Source organism: Calidris pugnax, unplaced genomic scaffold (genome assembly GCF_001431845.1).
Source record: "Calidris pugnax isolate Ruff unplaced genomic scaffold, ASM143184v1 scaffold273, whole genome shotgun sequence".
Lineage (NCBI taxonomy): Eukaryota > Metazoa > Chordata > Aves > Charadriiformes > Scolopacidae > Calidris > Calidris pugnax.
Genome location: NW_015094508.1, coordinates 7,428,076 through 7,448,150, shown reverse-complemented (window position 1 = coordinate 7,448,150; position 20,075 = coordinate 7,428,076). Strand labels below are relative to the sequence as shown.

Here is a 20,075-nt window from a genome sequence, read left to right as displayed (position 1 = left end):
CCTAGTTATTTCTACTGTCATTCTACAAATGAAAAAGATATGCATACTGAAGTGAGAAAAACCTGTGAGGGAAGATAATATATGGGAGGAAAAATTATTTTCACGTCTTAATTTACCTCTTTTTTCCCACATATTGATAAGTTAGATTCTTCAACTATCTGTAAGTTACACATCAATTTACAGTAAGCTCTATTATAAAAATGTTTGGGGTTTTATATATTGAATCAGAATATATTAAGACTAGATGAAGATACATTCCATAAAAATCAAAAAAATAAAAATGAAATCATAGGTCATGAAAGGTAAGCTGAATTGCAAGTTCTGAGACCAGTTGTGTTGATGAGATTAAAATTTTAGATCACTTCTAGATAACTTTTCCATTCTTATTTGTGTCATATACATGATGAATCATTGCATATACTATAATTTAGTTAGATAAAGCTGCACAGATTCTGCAGCTTTACCTTTACACCTTCTTGCTTTTCACTGAATCAAGCTGAGGCCTCACATGAGAAATTCTGGGATTAGCAGAAAACTTCAGGTACATTTACTGGCAGAAAGACTAACACTAGTAGTATAGCACGAAGTGTAGAATTCTTGCAGTTTATAAAACAACATTTTTACATAAGTAGTGGGTAATGAGTGCATTTATTTTTTCAGTATTTCTTCGTGGGCATTAGTGTAGTCTGCTTTCATCTTAACACATACCTTGGCATTTTCATAACTGAAAATGTGCTTAAGTGTTACTAAGTAGGCAATTTTAAATTCTGTGATTCTTTCAAAATAATAGCAGGCAATTTTAAATTCTGTGATTCTTTCAAAATAATAGCAATTCAAACATTTTGCTTTTTTATTTTATTGATTCTATTCTTTTTCTTTTTTTTTTTTTTCCCAAGGAAGATCTGAGCGTATCTCATAGCTTTAGAATCCCGTTTCCCCCCCCCCCCCCCCCCTCTCATATCATTTATTTTTTATTTATTAAGAAGAACAGAACATAGCATTTTAAAATGCAGGTTAAGCTTCTGAAGTATAAGTTTCTTTCTCTTTTTAGTTAATTCTATTATCTCAAAATACAACCTTGCTTTCTTTGCTTATATTCTTTGACATAGTTTAACAAATAGACCAAAGCACAAACATCTTGGCTTTGGATTATTATCTTTGAAACAACAGAGAAAATAATTTCCTAAGTCTTGCCCTGTTTAGGGTAGCTGTTATTACTAACCTGCTATTATTGGAAGTTTTCTCTTGTCACCATCTATTTTGTTGCTTTTTCAAACCACGTAGTCTTTCTTCATCATTTGTTTCTCAGATCAGACTCTTTGAGAATGAGGAGTAACATACATCATAAATTTTGAGGTCCTTGAATTTCACTGCTATTTTGAGATCATTCTAAGCTACCAACATGCTTCTAAGTTCTCCAAGAATTATAGAGTAGACTATTTCAGTTGAATGGTACCTATAATTATCATCTAGTCCAACTGCCTGACCAATTCGGGGATGACCAAGTTAAAGCATGTTATTTAAAGTGTTCAAGGCCAGGTTGGATGGGGCTTTGAATAACCTGGTCTAGTGGAAGGTTCCCATGGCAGTGGAATGGAACTAAGTGATCTTTAAGTGCCTTCCAACTGTAACCATTCTATGATTCTATGACTAAGGGTATTGCCCAACTGCCTCTTAAACACTGACAGGTTTGGGGCATCGACCACTTCTCTAGGAAGCTTCTTCCAGTGCTTGACCACCCTCTTGGTAAAGAAATGCTTCCTAATGTCTGGTCTAAACCTCCCTTATGCAGCCTTTCCATGAACCTGAAGGACTGGTCTTTATGTCTGGTATATTCTTGTCACAGTAGTATAACCAGTCTTTTAAAGACTTTATAAAGTCCAATCACTATCTTTCCTAATTTTGGATTATGAAGTTGTATTTTTGTTCAGAAAGTAATATTGCATTCAGAATTGCACTATAATGAAGACTTAGAATAATGGACTAGATGATTTTTAAGGTCCCTTCCAACCTAGATGATTCTATGATTCTACGAACCTACATAATAGACTGATAATTAATATCATAATATTAATTTTGCAGCACAGTAAATGTGCATGTTAACTTTACAGACAGATGAGAGTTGTTTTCAAAGAATATACTTTGAAGCTAAATAAATTGTAAAATGCACACATTGCACAAAATGGCTGTAAACACATACAACATTAACAAAGCACTGAAGTCTTCTAAAACCTATTAATGATTGTTAGAATTCCTTGGAAAGTTAAATTTCATATTTTGGGCTAAGAGTTTACATTTTCAGGGTTTTTTCTGTATTGGAATATTTGAGATAACTATAGTGACTTTACATTTTAAAATTCTTTCTTAATTCCAATCTACTGTACTCCTCAAAAGACAATAATTCTACTTTATTTGATTTTTATTAAATATAATAAGTGTATAGAATATGCATATGTGATATGCACAAATTATGTGATTCCTCCAGGCCATTCTGTAGGTCATGTTTGCTGTTTTATGGGAAGCAAAAGCCTGCCAGTATGCTTTGCTCTACTGTCAGGGTGTGTTATCTGAGGTAAAATGATTGCCTCTAAGACATTTTTATGTGTCCACATGAGTGGCCACACATTGAGGTATGATTTTCATTTTCTGTCAAGATAGAAACCATTACCAATTTGTTATGTTTTCTTTTATTTGGCAAACTTCTCTCTACATATTTGGCTGAGCTGCTGTATTGGCATGGAGCATAGCAGACGTTTGGGCACTTTTCAGCAGCATTCTACTTTTTATGCAAGAAAAAAAAAGAAGAAATATGACTCTATTGTAAACAGTGTGTATGGTGTTTGATAATTATTACCAGATTTTACTGTCTAAGAAGGCATCTGAGGAAGTGTTGTGAAAAGAGCTGAAGAGAAATGCATAATACTAAGTTTAAATATGAAATACCAGAATCTTTGCTGAGACATTCTATTGCAAATTCTACTGCTATGTGAGAATGATTATATATGTATCTGTCTGCAGCAATCAAAATCCAATTTCCCCTACAGAATTCCAAAGTATCAAAATAAACATGGTATGTACTGCCAGAAAGGGTACTTGTAACAATAAAAATGTCTGCAAACAAATAGACAGACACATTTTTACAGCATCTGGGTACCTCAGGAAGACATGCTTGATCCTAGTTCTTCCAGGCACAAACTTTATTGTTCCTGTGGTTCCACGTGGAGAACTATTGCTTATGCTTTTCTTTTAATGATTTGTCAGATGTCTTCAGTACAATTTCATCATTAGTTGTTCTTTATTTGCTTACAGTCCAACTAAGAAAGAATCAGCTGCATTACTTCATTTTTCTCTTGCACAGAAGTTATACAGAGTGCAGCAGAAGTAGGTAGAGATGATCTGGCTGAATTCAGTTGCTCATTTAGGGCTTAAAATCTTACCCAAGAAGATATTTCCCCAAAATGTAGATGAAGTCCATCACAGCTTCAGCGAGGTGTCATGCGCTTAGAGACTAATAGTTTGAAAACCAGATATGTCACAGCAGAAGACCCAGCTGGAATAATTCATCTACTTGGTACTTCCTACCTGGATAGGGATGAATTTGAAAGTGAAAACCCTGCACAGGCTACGATTCCTACAGAACACTGCTGCTCTTCATCTTCTTTAGGACTTGGACTGCTGTATACATGCAGCTGCACACATGTGACACCCAGTCAGGTTGTAGTGCCACTTCAGAGGTCTGATTATAATATCAAATAATTACAACAATAGTAAAGCCCAGATTTCAGTCCAGAAAGAGTTATGGCAACTGCAGATAATGAAACTAATGATGCAGATCTTGTGAACACGAAAATATTTTCCATAGAGAGAATCCAGCTATGGGAGATGCAGCCAAGTATGTTCAAATATTGATTAGTTTAGTTAATCTGTGCAAAATATTCCTCTTCAAATAGGATAAGAGTGATACTCAGTACTCTGAAACAACCTCCCATCAAGTAGTCCTGAGAGTTCTGAGTGGTTCATCTCTCTTCCAAAGCATGAAATCCGAGACTAGATGCAGCACTCAGCTATGTCTTTGTCAGTGTTGAGTGGAAGGATTACTTGATTTGTCATTGTTTCTTTCATGCCTGGGATCCAATCCGTTCTAAACCACAAATCTTTTCTAACTGAATGGTTGCCTAATCTAGCTCTGTCCTGCACCCTTGCTGTTGATTGCCCTTTTTTAAATTCAACAGTTGCATTTTCTGAATTGTATCCTATTTTTCATACTACTACTTCTGTTTGCCAAAATCACATAAATTCTAAATACTCCAGTAAACTTTCAAAACGCATCTTTACAAACTTCATGTTATACATATGTTCTGTAATTACACTCTTCTCCAGTAAAGTCGTGAATAAAAGTGAACTAACTAACCCTACCACATTAATCTTTTCACTCTGACATTTAGCTATGGTTGTACTCCTAAAAGTAGGGCTCTCCACCTAAATTTTTACCAGGCTTACATCCTTATGAAATGTAAGAAATATATGTCTACACTTTTCCAGGTGGAATACTGGTCTTTGTGGAAGGTACAGATTCTCTGCTATGAAAATCCACCTGTCATAACCTTAACCAAAATTCTGGACTATCTTCTGCTCTTCTCTCTCTCTGATCCTTGAAAACAAGCAGAGGCCTCCTGAAACTGCTAGATTTACTGACATACTGAAATATTTCTATCCCTATGAGAAATTTTGCAATCCTGACAATTTTTGAGCTGATGGAATTTTCTGCAGAACAAAAATCCCCCACTTTCCTTCTTTGAAGCTCACCTGGTTGCCAAGTCAATTTAGCATAGTTCTGTTAAGGTTCCCCCTTGTTTGTGCATTTTCACAGATGCAATGCACAAGAAGGTTTACAGACCAACTCCGGTATCATTCTTGAATTTAAAGCTTAGTTGTTGTGATCAAGTAACTCAAAAGGAGCAGCACTCCATGCAACTGAAGAACAAAATACATTGCACACTAAACCAATTAAGTTTACGCTACGTTATAAATCCTGGTAGACACATACTATTGGAAATCATGGTGATTTTTATTTTTAATGGTGATTGATTGAAAAGATGTGCCCATCCATTCACTTCTAAACAAACTAAGTTCTTAGTTGAAGTACATAATAGCTAATAAACTGCAAATACTAGAGGAGTACCAGAAGGTGTTGGTATATGAACATTGCATTGAAGCAATATTCCGTTCTTGCTTGAAGACTGTTTCCATGGTGGTAATCTGAGTCCTGTAAGTATACTTTTACATTATTGTTTCTTCTTCAGTTTGGATCTGAGGAAGATGCCCAATTTATCCTGCTTCACCTTCAATACTCCGTGTAGAAACGGGAATATTAACATATGAAAGCTGTTCCTTACCAGATGAACATGATTATGTGAAGTGCATTTAAACTATTGTTGCCTCTAGGGAAGCAGTCAAAGTTTCTGTCATCCTCAGGAGAAGGGTTTGGTCTATTATTAATCCCATCAGTTCACAAGTCATGGCTGCAAGTAAACCTCCAGTTGATTTTAGAGTTTGTGTTACAGTGGAGTCCAGTAATTTTTCCTTCATTCTGCACCGGGCTAGAAGTGTAGGATTTCTTCATCTTGTTTCAGATGCAGTTGATTTAATTAATAACATGTGATGCCAGTGTTTCATAACTGAACCACTGCAGTGTTTCCTGGGTGAAATGTAAGGTGTTGGATGTGAACTACAAAGCTTCTTAATCTTTAAAGAGGTCAACCTTTTCCTTCCCCGTGGAACACTATCGTAACTGTAACCAAGCGACGAATATAAATGAGACAGTCACTTAAGTATTTTTGGGAGGATGTCTAGACACTGAAACTTACTCTTTCTTTTCATATGAAATAAAATAAATCCATTCAGCTTTCAGATATATTGTGGGACAAGAAGGAATGAGTAAAATGGCAATTTGGAATGTGGTGATGGTTTTCACATGGTTTTTCAGTTTTAAATTCTTATGGTTAGTGACCTTTGTTGAGTCTGAACTGTTCTAAATGTTGGTTAATCTGAGGGATAGGAAAAATAGGAAAAAATTGTTTTAAATCAAAGTGAATAAGTCAATGCCCGGAAAAAAATATTTCAACTTACAGTCAAATGGTTGTTGTGAAAACTATAGGAGAATAAAGGTCTTCCATATCAAACAAAAAGGCATTTCAGACTTGCTTAATAGTTTGTTTCATGTGTATGTTGTGTAATTACTGATGTTGGCATGGCAATTGTCACCGTAGTTATTTTTGACAAACCTCATTTAAGATAGCAAGAATTAAAAACAATTCAAGCAGGATTTTCACTTAAATGGACTGTTATAAAATCTTGTGGCTTTTAGAACACTTTTAAAGATATCTTCTTCCTGGTCACAAAATATTATTTTGATTTGCACAGTGTCGCTTTGCACAGTTCTGATGATCAGATTATAGCAAAAAATAAAGGGAACAGATCTGTTTTTATTAATTTATTGCTTCTGTGGACAAAAACCTCACTGAAATTCAGTGCTAATCATTTAAAGTGCAGGCTGGTTTGTGTATGTCAAATTCTGTAATCTGTTCCCAGTCCTGAATTTTGCAAACCAGTACCACTGAGGCCAGTTAAATATTTTGACAACACAGGATGTTAATGCTAAGCCCTTTCTGCCAGGACATTCACTGCAATTTGACAGTATAATTTTTTACTCAGTTTGTAGAGATAGTTATATGTTATTCAAGAACAAACAAAATCTATATATTCAATGAAGATATTTTCTATCCAGCGTTAATAGTTATGTCCTTTATCTTCTTTAAAAAATGTTTTTGTTGATAATACAAGGAAAAGTTCTCTCAGAATATTTAACACTGGTTTCAATGAGAAATCTGGTGCGGTTAGGAGTGGGAACACACAATATTTCATTTATTTTATATTCTCCTAGTAAAAGGCTTTGTGGCTGAGAGAGAGTTTGGGGTCTGAAAAAAAAAGTATCAAGGCACCACCTTTCCAACGTCTGTTATAGACAGTAGGCTTGAATTGGTCTGGGGTTAGAGGTTTTTTTATTGAAATAGCAATTTCAGAATCAGATAAATGTTGAATTTTGCAAGGCTGTTTTTATATTGCAAGATTTCATTTATATTAAGAACTAAATCAAGATGCACACTGTTATTATCTGCACTACATAAATTTGATAATGTCTTCCTCACTTTATTTCCAGGATTTCCCATTTAATACAGTGTTCACTATTAAACTTTGCATAGTGAAATTCTTCTGGATAAGCGCCTAAAAATAATGGTTATATTTCTTTCATAGATCTACCTTTATACACCTTTTCTAAAATGCAGTCTCTTTCTTTGCTATAATACCTCAGACTGTGGATTATGAAATATGGCTTCCTCAAGATTAGCACCAGTCTCTGCAGATTCAGTTGCAGAAGCTTAACTGTGATGAACACAGTAAGCTCCTGAAAACTAAGCAGCAGTCTTTTTCACATGCCGACGCTAGCTTGGGGAACGAAAGAAAAAGTGCTGCTGTAATTCATGCCATTGAGGCACAAAGATGGATTAAAGCCATGTTTGCTCCCCTCCTCCCATCCAGACTTGAGCCAACGTTCCTCCACTAGTCTGGAAAAACTGGCTCTGTATTAGGTCTCTCCTGCTAAGGCCATTGATTTACTCAAATACGTTTTTTAAAAGTTGACAAAATACTTACTTGATTGTTACAAAGGATAAATGAATGCCAGAGGTCTGTATTAGAAACACATTGGAAAGAGAGGTCTCTTTTCTGTTTGGCAAAAAATAAGTGTTTGTTTGGGGTTTAGTATTGCCACTGACATTTAAAGGAAGAAAGAAAGAAAGAAGAATACCTTCTGCTCTAAGTCTTTTTTTTTTTTTTTTGCCTCCAATTTTCTCTGCACCTTCACCCTCTACTGCTAGAATGTGGTCAAACCTTGATATGTAAATGCTAGCTACTAGCCCACTGCCTCGGTCAGTAATTTTGTATTAACGAATTGTTGTTCTGTTGAAGTTGTGTATTAATTGCTTCTTGCTGTTCGGCAAGCCTGAGAAAGTCAGAGCATTTGGGGTGGGATTTTTGTTTGTTTATATTTTGTTAATTCCTCCATGTCTAAGTTTATTTGAACTAGGCGTCTGGACCTGGAATCAACTACTGTTTGACTTAAATTCAGAGATGATCTGTGATTTACTCAAAGGATATCTAGTATTACATTTACTGTCTGGAAATCTTACATTTTATTTATTGCCAGAAAACCTAGTAAGGAATGAAGAAATAATCTTCTAAATCTTTAATAGCCTAAATTAAGCTTCCTGCATATTTACATACCTTTTCAAGCACCCCATCTTCATGTCATTCAATGATATGTTGAAACAGTAGGGATTTGGACATACTCAGAATGGGGAGAGGGAGGGACAAAAGAGAAGGGAAAGTGTCCAGAGAATGTTGAATGTTATGAAAATCTGAATATTTTTGTGCTAGAAATGCTCTCCTCTTCACCTCACTGTAACTCTGTGCTCTGGTGATACAATACTGCCTGTCTGTTTGCATTAATTTGGGGAGGCAATTTGCTGACTTTTAGAGTATCAGATACTGTACAAGCTATTGCCGGAGACAGGATGCTAGACTGGATGGATCATTGGTCTATTCCAGTGTGATGGTTCCCATGTCCTTATAGTAGATGCTGCGTAAAGTTTTTCTACACTGGTACAGTGTCTGGAACAACATCTGGAATTTGCATTATAGTCTTCAATACCAATCTACTCTACCAGGAGCACTGGTCTATTTAAAGCACCCAGTTTCTTTCATCAGTCTACTTAACATTATTGTGAAAGGGACAAGAGTGTAGTGTAAATATACTATATATGAATTGTTACCAAACAGATGCAATATAAAAATAAGCTAACTGAATATTTTTATAGAAAAATATTTATTGCTTAAAATCAGAAGTCATCACAGTTTTACATACTTTTAATTCTGATACTATAAGGACTAATCACATTATCCCCCAGTGCTTTGATTACCTTCTGAATTGGCTGAGCTTTTTCGTAGTTGATTTTCCCCTTTCTCTTAGAAGGTTACTTACAACAAAATCTTATTTCAAGAGCAAAAAAAAAAAAGCTTAGTACTGTCTTGAACAATGGAAGGATACTCTGTTACATTAGTCTGTACCAAGAATACTTTACTTTGTTGTTAGCTTTGCAAAAATTGAAGTATCTTTGGGGCTTTTTTAACCTGGATATCCCATACTTTGGGAAACTATTAGTTTCTCATTATTTTTGAAGTGAATATTTTGGTGTAAAACTGTGCATGTAGCATTCAAGTAGAATATCTCAAAAAATAGTATTTTAGAAATATCTGCAAAAGTTCTGATCATTTTATGCTGTAGGCCTACAGCAAGAGGAAATATAAATAACTAATTCTTTGGCCTGTGGAGGACCCACAACTTGCTGGTTATTCTGAAGAGGTTATACCTCCTTTTCTGCATCCTCCAGTACTTGTAATGCTATTTCAAAGGCCTAGTCAAAGTTAACAGAAGTGTACAGTCTGACCTTGTATATTTTTTAAAGCATATTTTATCAGTTTTGCTTGCTTAGAATTTGGTAGATTTTTATTCTGTGCAAGAGCAGCCATAGTATGTTACCACCATTGTTAACATCTGAATGTGGAAATATTGTAGGCTAATAGTACTCCGTTCATCCAAAAGCTAGAAAACACCGCTTTCAGTTCTTGCTGAAATGAAATTAACCTCAGGAGAGTGCTTGGGGGTAGGGGTATTTATAGCAATAGTGAAATCTTAAATTTCAGTCTAAAATGCAGTCTAAAATATGTGCTCTCAACTAATATGGATGGAAATGGTATTATTTTGATGTAGCATTACTTAACCTGTGAAATTGACTGCAATATGGTAAATATCTGTATTTATAGCAATTTTCTGAATACTGTCATAAACGTTTTTTAATATTCAAAACTTCTGCAGAATAACTAATAATTTTAATTTGGCTAGGCCTGAATAGCAAGTCTTATTTCTCTTTTTAAATAGAAGTCAATAAATTTGAAAAATGAATGCTTTTTTGAAAGCACAAAAAGTTGGAGGGACAAGTAATCTGATCATTAGGAAAGGAGATGGGGAAACAGGACCAAAGGAATGTGTAATGGTGGAAACAAGGAGTGAAATAAGAAAGAGTGAAATCTCATAGCAGTGACAACCTCAGCAGAAGCCTTTGACCACAGATTATTATTAGGAGGCATTATAAACTTTGTTCAAGTGAAATCAAACTCATTTTGCCAAACTAGCCTCAAACAGGAACAGTGTATGATAACAGTGGAAGGTTTAAATACCAAGTGCTATGGAAGACTACAGGCTTTCATAGGTAGTATTTAGCACAGCTCCAATACTGTGAGGTAATGAGACAAAACTCAAGGAAGCTTGTTTTCTGCACACATCTTTTTTTTGTGATGGCAGTGGCAAGAATTAAAGAGATGAATCCTGGTTTGAGACTGTGTCTAGAGCAGTGCTTATGCTATCAGCCCTCATTGCTGAAGAATCAGAACCTCCTTCAGGTACTTGGGGAAAAATTATTTTTCTTCTCATGATCTGTAAGAGAGAGAACTTGGATTACAGCACTCCTTTGTGTATGGGTTATCTCTCACATGAAAATTAAAACAAAGCTGGATGTTGAGATGGGGCAAAAACTAGGGAACTTGCCTGCAAGAGTTGTGTTGCACAGAGCACTTAGTGATGGTTGCAGGTTTCATTAGAGACATAAAAGTATTTCCTCTCCCCTGCTGCATTGTGTTTTATTTGTGAAGCTCTTGGACACTGTTATGCAAGGAACGATGACAGTGGCCTGAGCCAAGAGGCTTGTTTTGGTTGTAGCATCTCTATTTTGAAACAAGGTGGAAACAAGATTAGAAGTTATTAATGTATTTCCTCCTTCAAAATTCCCATTGTTTTATGGTTTTGGCATTCTTTTTATCTTTTTTGTACTCTTGTTCTCTTGCCTTGATTCAAAATTTTTGCTTGTTTTCAATTGTCATTTCACATTTTTCTCCATTTTATTTACATTTTAGTCAGTCTCTTTTTCTGTGTTTTTGTTTCTCATTCCTATCTTTCTTTTTAGTCTTTACCTTCCTCAATTTATTTTTCTTTTTGGTCTCTCAACTGTCTCTCACTGTTTCTCAACTGTCTCTCCTCTTCCTGTGCCACCCGCTACACTGCTGGAAGTGAAAAGAGTGCCAGTGAGTTCATTCTTCCAGAACAGCCAAAATGTTTTTTTCCTTTGGAGAGAGATCTCATTTGCTTTGATCTGTGGATTCACTCATCTGTTTTCTCATCTGTTCACATGAGCTACATTTCTATTCACTGCCTATGTATCATGAGGGTGATGGGAGGAAAGTGTTATAATGTTTCTTACATTAAAGCTTATAATAAGTTCAGCATGTACATTTACAATATTTGAAGGAAAATGTTAGTGGCAAATAGAATGTAATTTAAGGAAAGCAGAAATCTCATTATTTTTCTTTTAAATATGTGGTGCATTGGTGATAATTGAGAAAAGTAGGTAACATATTACTTGCAAGCGATGTTGAACTCAAAACCAAATGGCAGTTCTAGCAGATGTGGTCCATAGTGGTCTCTTTCTCTTTTTATACAGACTGTACAATGCAAGAAGAAGCACTGAATTTCTTGATATAGATACTTATTCCTGCTTTGTTCATTTTAAGCATTCTGATGGAGACAAGAAGTAACTTTCATAAATGTAGCAATAATTTGCAAAATTCTGATTTTATAAATTTCACAGCAATGAGATTAGTTGCTTGATTCCTTTAATCTGCATTTAGAAGTAGTATGCAATTTTTGCCCATGTTCTGAGCACCAGTTTAGTCTGTATGTAGTGCATGTTTAGTAATGTGCAGTTCTGCATTTGGAAAGGGAAAAGGTGTGTGTTACTATTCTTGTACCTACTGATTGCAGAAACTAAGGATGTATCATCACCAGCTACCATGTTTTATGCAGGTGCTTTCAAATGAATCCTGGCTAAAACTGCTTAAGTTACTCCCTTACTGCCAAAAGCTGTTACCATCACAGCAGAGTTAGCAGAATGTAACTTTTGTCCACACCTGTTGATGATTTACTGCAAAGCTCAGGTGTTTAAAATGCTGACACAGGTGAGTGCAAGATAATGTCCCTGGCTCTCCACTGAAGTGGCAGAGGCATTGGGGGGCATTCTGTGTAGAGATGCTTGTGCCAGGAGGGTTGAATGGGCAGTAGGTGAGCTGATAACAGCCAACAGCTGTTTCAGTTTGATAAGCAAGTGTGGAATTAAGCAATGCAGCTTTACACTCTCGTTCAGTTAGCATAAAAATCACTGATGCATGCAGTGCATGTGTACCTGGAGATCTGAGCTTCGTCACCAGTGCAAAAGCACTGTGCGTCCGTGCTCTTGGTGAGATTCAGAGTGATTCAGTCCACTGACTGCCACTTCAGTTTCTCCCAAAGGGCAGTTCTGGAAAGACCAGAGCCATTGTGGTACCAGTTTTCTGTTTATGCCACGCTTAACATGACAGCGACCTGTCAGCAGCTGGCATATGGTTCAGATCCAGTGCACGGCTCACACATCTTAAAATCAGAGGGATTGCTGCCTATCATATCTTTTCTTGCAAATACCATCTCACTAGAGTAGTTCAAAAGAACATGATCTTTCTCCTGAATAAACTGGTTGAGTCCGCCTGGAGAGCACTGTGTAGGTGGAATTCGTTCTCTGATGCACAGTTGGCCAATATGGTATTGCCTATGTGTTCTGGTTTCAGCTGGGATAGAGTTAATTTTCTTTCTCACAGTGGTTGCTGTGTTTCAGACTTGGTATGAAAGGAATGTCAGTATGCATATTATTTTAATTGTTGCTAGGTGGTGTTTATAGCATTCAAGGCCTTTTTCAGCTTCCCATAGAAGCTGAGAAGGAGCATAGACAGAACAACAGAGTGTTCCATACCGTAGGCGTCATGCTTAGTACATAAATGGGGGTTGGCCAAGGGGCAGGAAGCTGCAATCACTGCTTGGGTTGGGCTGGGCAACCAGTTCACTGGGAGGTGAGAGTGACTTGTGTCTTGTATATTCTTTTACCATTATTATTATTGTTATTTTCCTTTCCATTGTTGTTTATTAAACCATTTTTATCTCAACCTACAAGATCATTTTCCCTTTTCCCTGCTTTTCTCCCTGCCCTTCCAGGGGGATGAAGGAGGGGTGAGAGAGCAGCTGTGTGGTCCTAGCTGCTGGCTGGAGTTAAACCACAACACTGTGTTAGACTGTTGGACACACGGCTTAGTCATACTGTAATAGTTCTTGAATGCTTTCTGATGTGCTGATGGCTTCAGTTGCAGCCAACGTTTTCCCACTTGGTATCTTCTAGAAAGTAATCAAACTGATCACAAAGGTAATGTATTAGTTACTGCAGCTTAAGGACGTATAGGAATTCCTACTGCGCTAGTAGCTGTGAAGAAGCAGTCTTGTTTGCTCACCATTGCAAAAATCATTATCTAAGAATATCACTAGGTCAGGAGAATATCCACATGCCTTTGAAATCCTGTGCTGTTTCTGAAACAGGCTTAAATGAATCCAGGTATTTCAGTCTTAATGTTTCAAGACATGTCCTTTTTGGAATACTGAAGAGAGCCAAGTACTGAATGTCCTTTACTAACAGGGAAGGAAAGAAGAGCAGTACAGCAGAACAGCTGCTCTCCCATTACATCGGATAGGACAATGGTTAAACTGTAGGATGCTGTCATCTGGCCAGGGTAAAAATCAACTCCCTCCAGCAATATATCTGTTCTAAGGTAGCTGATTCTGATTTGCAGCACTATCTTAATAAAAGACGTTAAGAAAATAGTTTGACAGTTGCTTCAACAGTTGCACACCTAGATACTTTAACCCCAGAATCATTAATTTTGGCAAGCTATTTTATTAGAACAAGTTTTGAGCAAAAAAATCCCCAAGGTTAAAACCTTTTTTTTCTTTTGAGTTTTGCATAGGAGATCTGACAACCTTTCATCTTTTAAATTTTGAATAAAAAGGGTGTTTTAAAGTTGTATGTCTCCATCGTTTAAAATGAACTGTCAACAAGCGGTGACAAGCCACAAGTTAGTAGGTTCCCAAAGACCAGACATGAAGTTAGAGACTTCAGCATAGTGACTGCAGAAGCATGACTCTGCAGCCAGCTCCCCACTGAACCCAGAGCATGTGGAAGGGAAAAGAGCTATAAGCCAAACAAGAAAAAGTCACATTCAACCTATATTTGTAGAACTGCAGCCCTATCTCTGCTCTTGGAAAATTGTGCAAGTGTACAAACTTTTGTTGGGGAAGCTTGTGTAAGATTACTGTAAATTCAAATTGTTCACATAGAAATAATTATGAAATACTTACTATGCTCCTTAAAAAAGAAAACTATTTGAAATGGTTTTGGAAAATTGTATTAAGTGTGATTTACCACTTACATAGATGCAGAACAGGTCTACCTGTGAAGATGTGTGACTTGCAAAAAATAAGCTTAAGTTCATATCAGGAAAATATTTTTTAAAATCTCCACTGCAGTCTGTGTTTATTTTGTTTTACCTGTAAAATGCTGCATCTGAAACTGATTCTCGGAATATCAAAAAGTTTCTTAATATTGGCTTATTTTTAATCACAGCTGGGAACACCTCAGTGGAAAGTTATGAATAGGAGTCAGAGACTATGACTTCTTTCAGCTCTTGGAGAGAAGTAAACATTCCTTAGTCTGAATCCACTGCATCTAATTTGCAAACTACCTGAGACGCAGTATGGCCTGACCCAAGGATTAGAGATGTATTTATTTTTAATTCCTATTAGTTGTATCCTCTGTATGTGCTGTGCCATATTTTGAAAACCCAAGTTGGTGAAATGGCTAAGTGTGACTACACTTCTGTATACACTGTGTAACACTCTCTAAAACCACTCACCAAGGGATGACTTCATCTCTTTAGCCCTGTATTTTAATTCAGACTAGGATAGTGTGATTTGGTATGTGTTCTTAAAAAAATATTCAAATGCTCATCTTTAATAAGTTGAGAAGAATATGACAAATGCAGAAAGCATGTTAACTAAAATAAATTACTTCAGTCTCTCCACTGTGAGACAATGTTTTTATAATTAAACTACAAATACGCAATTATGAGTCACTCTGATGGTACATTATGTTATTCTGAATTGCAGATATGACTAAAAAAATAAGTTTGGGTGTTAGTAGTATGTACAAGGTTATAATCTACTGAAGTTTTGTACACTGGAAACAAATCTTAAGTATTTCCATAGGGCAGGAATAATAATATGCAAACATGCTGACAATGCTGTACAATAAGAGATTTACGAAACCCACATGTTAAGAATCAATTGTGATGAAAAGTTTGAGTTTTTAAGATTTTTCTAAAGCATTCAAACGATCCCATAGAGTCTGTAGCTTTGAATTTTGTCTGCTTTCTTTAATAGTACTATATTGTAATGTACAGTAACTGAGCTAGTTCTTCCTTTCTTTATGTATGGAGATTTGCACTAGAGCTCTTTGGAAAAACTGTTCAATTCAGGACCTCTTACATCTTGCAAGAGACTGATAAAGCAGTGTTTCATTGGCTACAAAAGTTTAATTCTCATACTGACTGGTTGTTCTTGGCTTTTCTGTCACAAAGACTATGCTATAAAGCTTGACAAGAGGATATTTATTATTATTTTAAGTTGTCCCATCAAAAATGTTTTTTGCAATTGATTAATACAGAATCCAAACATACGTGGGGATTTTGCCTAGGCATGTTTGTTTGCACTGAAAAATCTGTTAATTCGATTTTGGGCTATTTTTCGACTGAACATATGAACTTTATAGTTGTTCTCCTGTATCCTAAGTAGCAGCTGTACTACGACTGTATATTCAAAGGTCTTGCTAACTTGTCAGTAAAGACCAATAGGTTTATAATCAGTCAACTTGTCCGTTGGTGTATTTGGTTTTCTTCTCCTTTCCTGCCCTTGTCTCTCTTTCTTTAAGGAGAGTAAGTCATTTGTCTTTTTCTCTAAGATTTTGGTTGTCCAAGCTAAAACTTCTGTATGAATTCTCACCTCAGCAACACCTACTAATAAGGCCATACTTGATAAGCTCCAGGATTTCCTGCCACTGACTACAGCTAACAAACAACTTTTGACTCCAGGTTATCATAGAATCATGGAATTGTTTGGTTTGGAAGGGACCTTTTAAGGTCATCTAGTCCAACCCCCCTGCAATAAGCAGGGACATCTTCAACTAGATCAGGTTGCTCAGAGCCCCATTCAACCTGACCTTGAATGTTTGCAGGGATGGAGCATCTATCACCTCTATTGGAAACCTGTTCCAGTGTTTCAGCACCCCCAGAGTAAAAAATTTCTTCTTCATATCTAGTCTGAATCTAGCCACTTTTAGTTTGAAACCATTACCCCCCGTCCTATCACAACAGGTTCTGCTAAAAAGGCTGTCCCCATCTTTCTTTTCTTCTTTAAGTACTGAAAGGCTGCAATAAGGTCTCCCTGGAGCCTTCCGTTCTCCAGGCTGAACAACCCCAACTCTCTCAGCCTGTCCTCATGGGAGAGGTGCTCCATTTCTCTGATCATCTTCATGGCCTTCCTCTGGACCTGCTCCAACAGGTCTATGGCCTTCTTATGCTATGGACTCCAAAGCTGGATGCAGAACTCCAGGTGGGATCTCACCAGAGCAGAGGAGCAGAATCACCTCCCTCGATCTGCTCAGCACACTTCTTTTGATGCAGCCCACGATGCAGTTGGCTTTCTGGGCTGCAAGTGCACATTGCCAGCTCATGTCCAGCTTTTCATCCACCAGTACACTCAAGTCCTTTTCGACAGGGCTGCTCTCAATCCCTTCATCCCCCAGCCTGTATTGATACTGAGGATTGCCCCAACCCATGTGCTGGACCCTGCATTTGGCCATGTTGAACCTCCTGACTCATTCACATGGGCCCCATTCTTGAGCTTATCATGGTGATGTGTTCAGACCACTTGAAATCTGCTGAAATGGAGAAATTTCTATTGGGGGGAAAATTTCTAATCAACAGTAGAAAAAATACAGGATTGAGCAAAGCATTAGTTTAGTCTTAGTCTGGTATTCAAAGACTAAGAAAGTATGACAAGCACCAAGTTAAACTAGAGCAGCAGAACCTGAAGAATTCCCTTTTTGATCTTATGTGTACCTAGTTCAAGCATTTTCCATGCAAGCTTTTCTCCCTTTTTGTAAAACCCTAATGGTGAAAGGAAATCCAAAGTGACTAATAGGAAAACTTGAGAAACACTTCTTGCTCCTGGGAAAATTATTCAGTGTGTTTGGGAAGAAATGTTAGATAGAAAAAGACAAGACAAGAGAGTTCAGTACATGAAATAATCACAGAATCACAGAATTGTTGGAGTTGGAAGGGACCTCTAGAGATCATCTAGTCCAACTCCCCTGCTAAAGCAGGATTGCCTATAACACATCACTCAGGACTGCATCCAGGCGGGTCTTGAAAATTTCCAGAAAAAGGGACTCCACAACCTCCCTGGGCAGCCTGTTCCAGGGCTCTGTCACCCTCACCGTAAAGATGTTTTTCCTTGTATATGGGTAGAACCTCCTGTGTTACAGCTTGTGCCCGTTGCCCCTCGTCCTATCGCTGGAAACCACTGAAAAGAGTCTGGCTCCATCCTCCTTTAACCCTCCCTTTAGATACTTGTAAGCATAGGTAAGGTCTCCCCTCAGCCTTCTCTTCTCCAGGCTAAAGAGCTCCAGCTCTCTCAGCCTCTCCTCATAAGGGAGATGCTCCAATCCCTTAATCATCTTTGTTGCCCTACGCTGGACTCTCTCCAGTAGTTCCCTGTCTCTCTTGAACTGGGGAGCCCAGAACTGGACGCAGTATTCCAGTTGTGGCCTCACCAGTGCAGAGCAGAGGGGGAGAATGACCTCCCTCGACCTACTGGCCACGCTCTTCCCCATGCAGCCCAGGATACCTTCGGCCCTCTTGGCAACAAGGACACGTTGCTGGCTTATGGAAAGTTTGCTATCCACCAGGACTCACAGATCCTTCTCCTCAGTAGTGGTTTCCAGAAGATCCGCCCCTAACCTATATCGGTGTCTGGGGTTCTTCCTCCCCAGGTGCAGCATCCTACATTTGCCCTTGTTGAACCTCATTAGGTTCTTCTCTGCTCAGCTCTCCAGCCCATACAGGTTACACTGGATGGAGGCACAGCCCTCTGGAGTGTCGGCCAGCCCTCCCAGTTTGGTATCATCAGCGAACTTGCTGAGGACACACTCTGTCCCCTCATCCAGGTCATGGATGAATATGTTGAACAGGACTGGGACGACAAGTATTGACCCCTGGGGGACACCACTGGTTACAGGCCTCCAACTTGACCCTGCTCCATTAATGACAACCCTCTGAGTTCTGTCACACAGCCAGGACTCAATCCACCTCACTGCCCCCTCATCTAGCCCATACTTCCTTAATTTTCTATGAGGGTGTTATGGGAGATATAGTGTCAAAAGCCTTACTGAGTCAAGGTAGATGACATCTGCTGCTCTCCCCTCATCCAGCCATCCAGTTATAATGTCACAGAAGGCTACCAGATTGGTCAAGCATGATTTATCCTTGGTAGATCTGTGTTGACCACTTCCTATAACTTCTTGATCTTCAGTGTGTTTGGAGATGACATTGAGAACGAGTCACTCCATTATTTTCCCAGGGACAGAGGTGAGACTAACTGGCCTGTAGTTCCCTGGGCCCTCCTTCTTGCCCTTTTTGTAGACTGGTGTGATATTTGCCTTCCTCCAGTCCTCAGGCACTTCTCCTGTTCTCCAAGACTTCTCAAAAATGATGGAGAAGGGCTCAGCAATAACATCTGCCAGTTCTCTCAGCACTCGTGGGTGCATCCCATCAGGGCCCCTGGACTTGCGGATGTCTAGTTTGGCCAAGTTGTCTCTAACCCAGTCCTCCCCAAGAGAGGGAAAGTCTTCCTGTCTCCAGGGTCTGGGATTCATGAGGGGCAGCTTTGGCAGTGAAGACCAAAGCAAAGAAGGCATTCAGCAGCTCCGCCTTCTCTGTGTCTTCCACCACCAAGGCACCCACCTCATTCATCAGTGAGCCTATGTTTTCTCTAGCCTTCCTTTTTTTATTGATATGCTGAAAAAAACTCTTCTTGTTATCTTTAACTGTGGTATCCAAGTTAAGTTCTGCTTGGGCTTTTGTCCTTCTAATTTTTCGCCTGCATATCTTCACTACACCTTGATACAGCTCATAAGTAACCAACCCCTTTTCCAGAGATTGTAGACTTTTATTTTCTCCATGAGGTCTAGCCAAAGCCCTCTATTTAGCCAGTATAAAGTAAAATAAAGTCCAGCAGAGCTAACTTTATCTGCGTTTTTCAAAATGGCTTTTCTCAAATGTGGTTACCCTGTAATATTAGGATCTACTAAGAAAAAAAACAACAATAAAAACAGCAAAACTTAGATCATTTTTGCTAAGCGTAAAAATATTTCACAGTGCTAAAATTTTGCTATGCATATCTTAATTGCAAATCATAACTTTCCGTTCTTTCACTGAATTTGAGCTATGTTCTGTTTTTGTAGGATGTCACATGTACTTCAATTTGAAGATAGAAGCAGAAAGGTGAAAGATGCAAGCATGCAGGATGAAGACACTTTTGAGATCTATGATCCGCGGAATCCTGTAACTAAGAGGAGAAGAGAAGAAAGCAAGAAGATAATGAGAGAAAAAAAGGAAAGGAGATGAAAAGAAAGTAAAGCTGGCCAGAGTGGCCTTGGAAAGTGACTGCAATAAAGCTCTGGCTCTTTTGTAGGCTGAAGTTCCTAAAAATATCACTGGACAAGTGTGAAAAGGAATCTCTCAAGAACCTGTCGTGCCGTTTTGAAGCAGAGCTATCATTTGTTTCTTAAGTTGTGCATTCAAGTGCTCTCAGTACACTCATTTTCCAACCTCACAAAAGGTTTTTAGAATTCTGTATTTAATAAAACAGCTGACTTGTC

General features: G+C 37.9%; 1 protein-coding gene across 2 annotated transcripts in view; it reads left to right on the top strand.

Annotated features, from left to right (window-relative positions):
- Positions 1–20,075, top strand: part of CWC27 (CWC27 spliceosome-associated protein homolog) — a 113,657-nt gene extending 93,582 nt beyond the window's left edge. For both annotated transcript variants that reach the window (XM_014964965.1, XM_014964964.1), the window contains one exon: positions 19,659–20,075. In XM_014964965.1, coding sequence (XP_014820451.1) covers positions 19,659–19,821 — 163 coding nt within the window. In that variant the 3' untranslated portion in view covers positions 19,822–20,075. The remainder of the gene's footprint in view (positions 1–19,658) is intronic.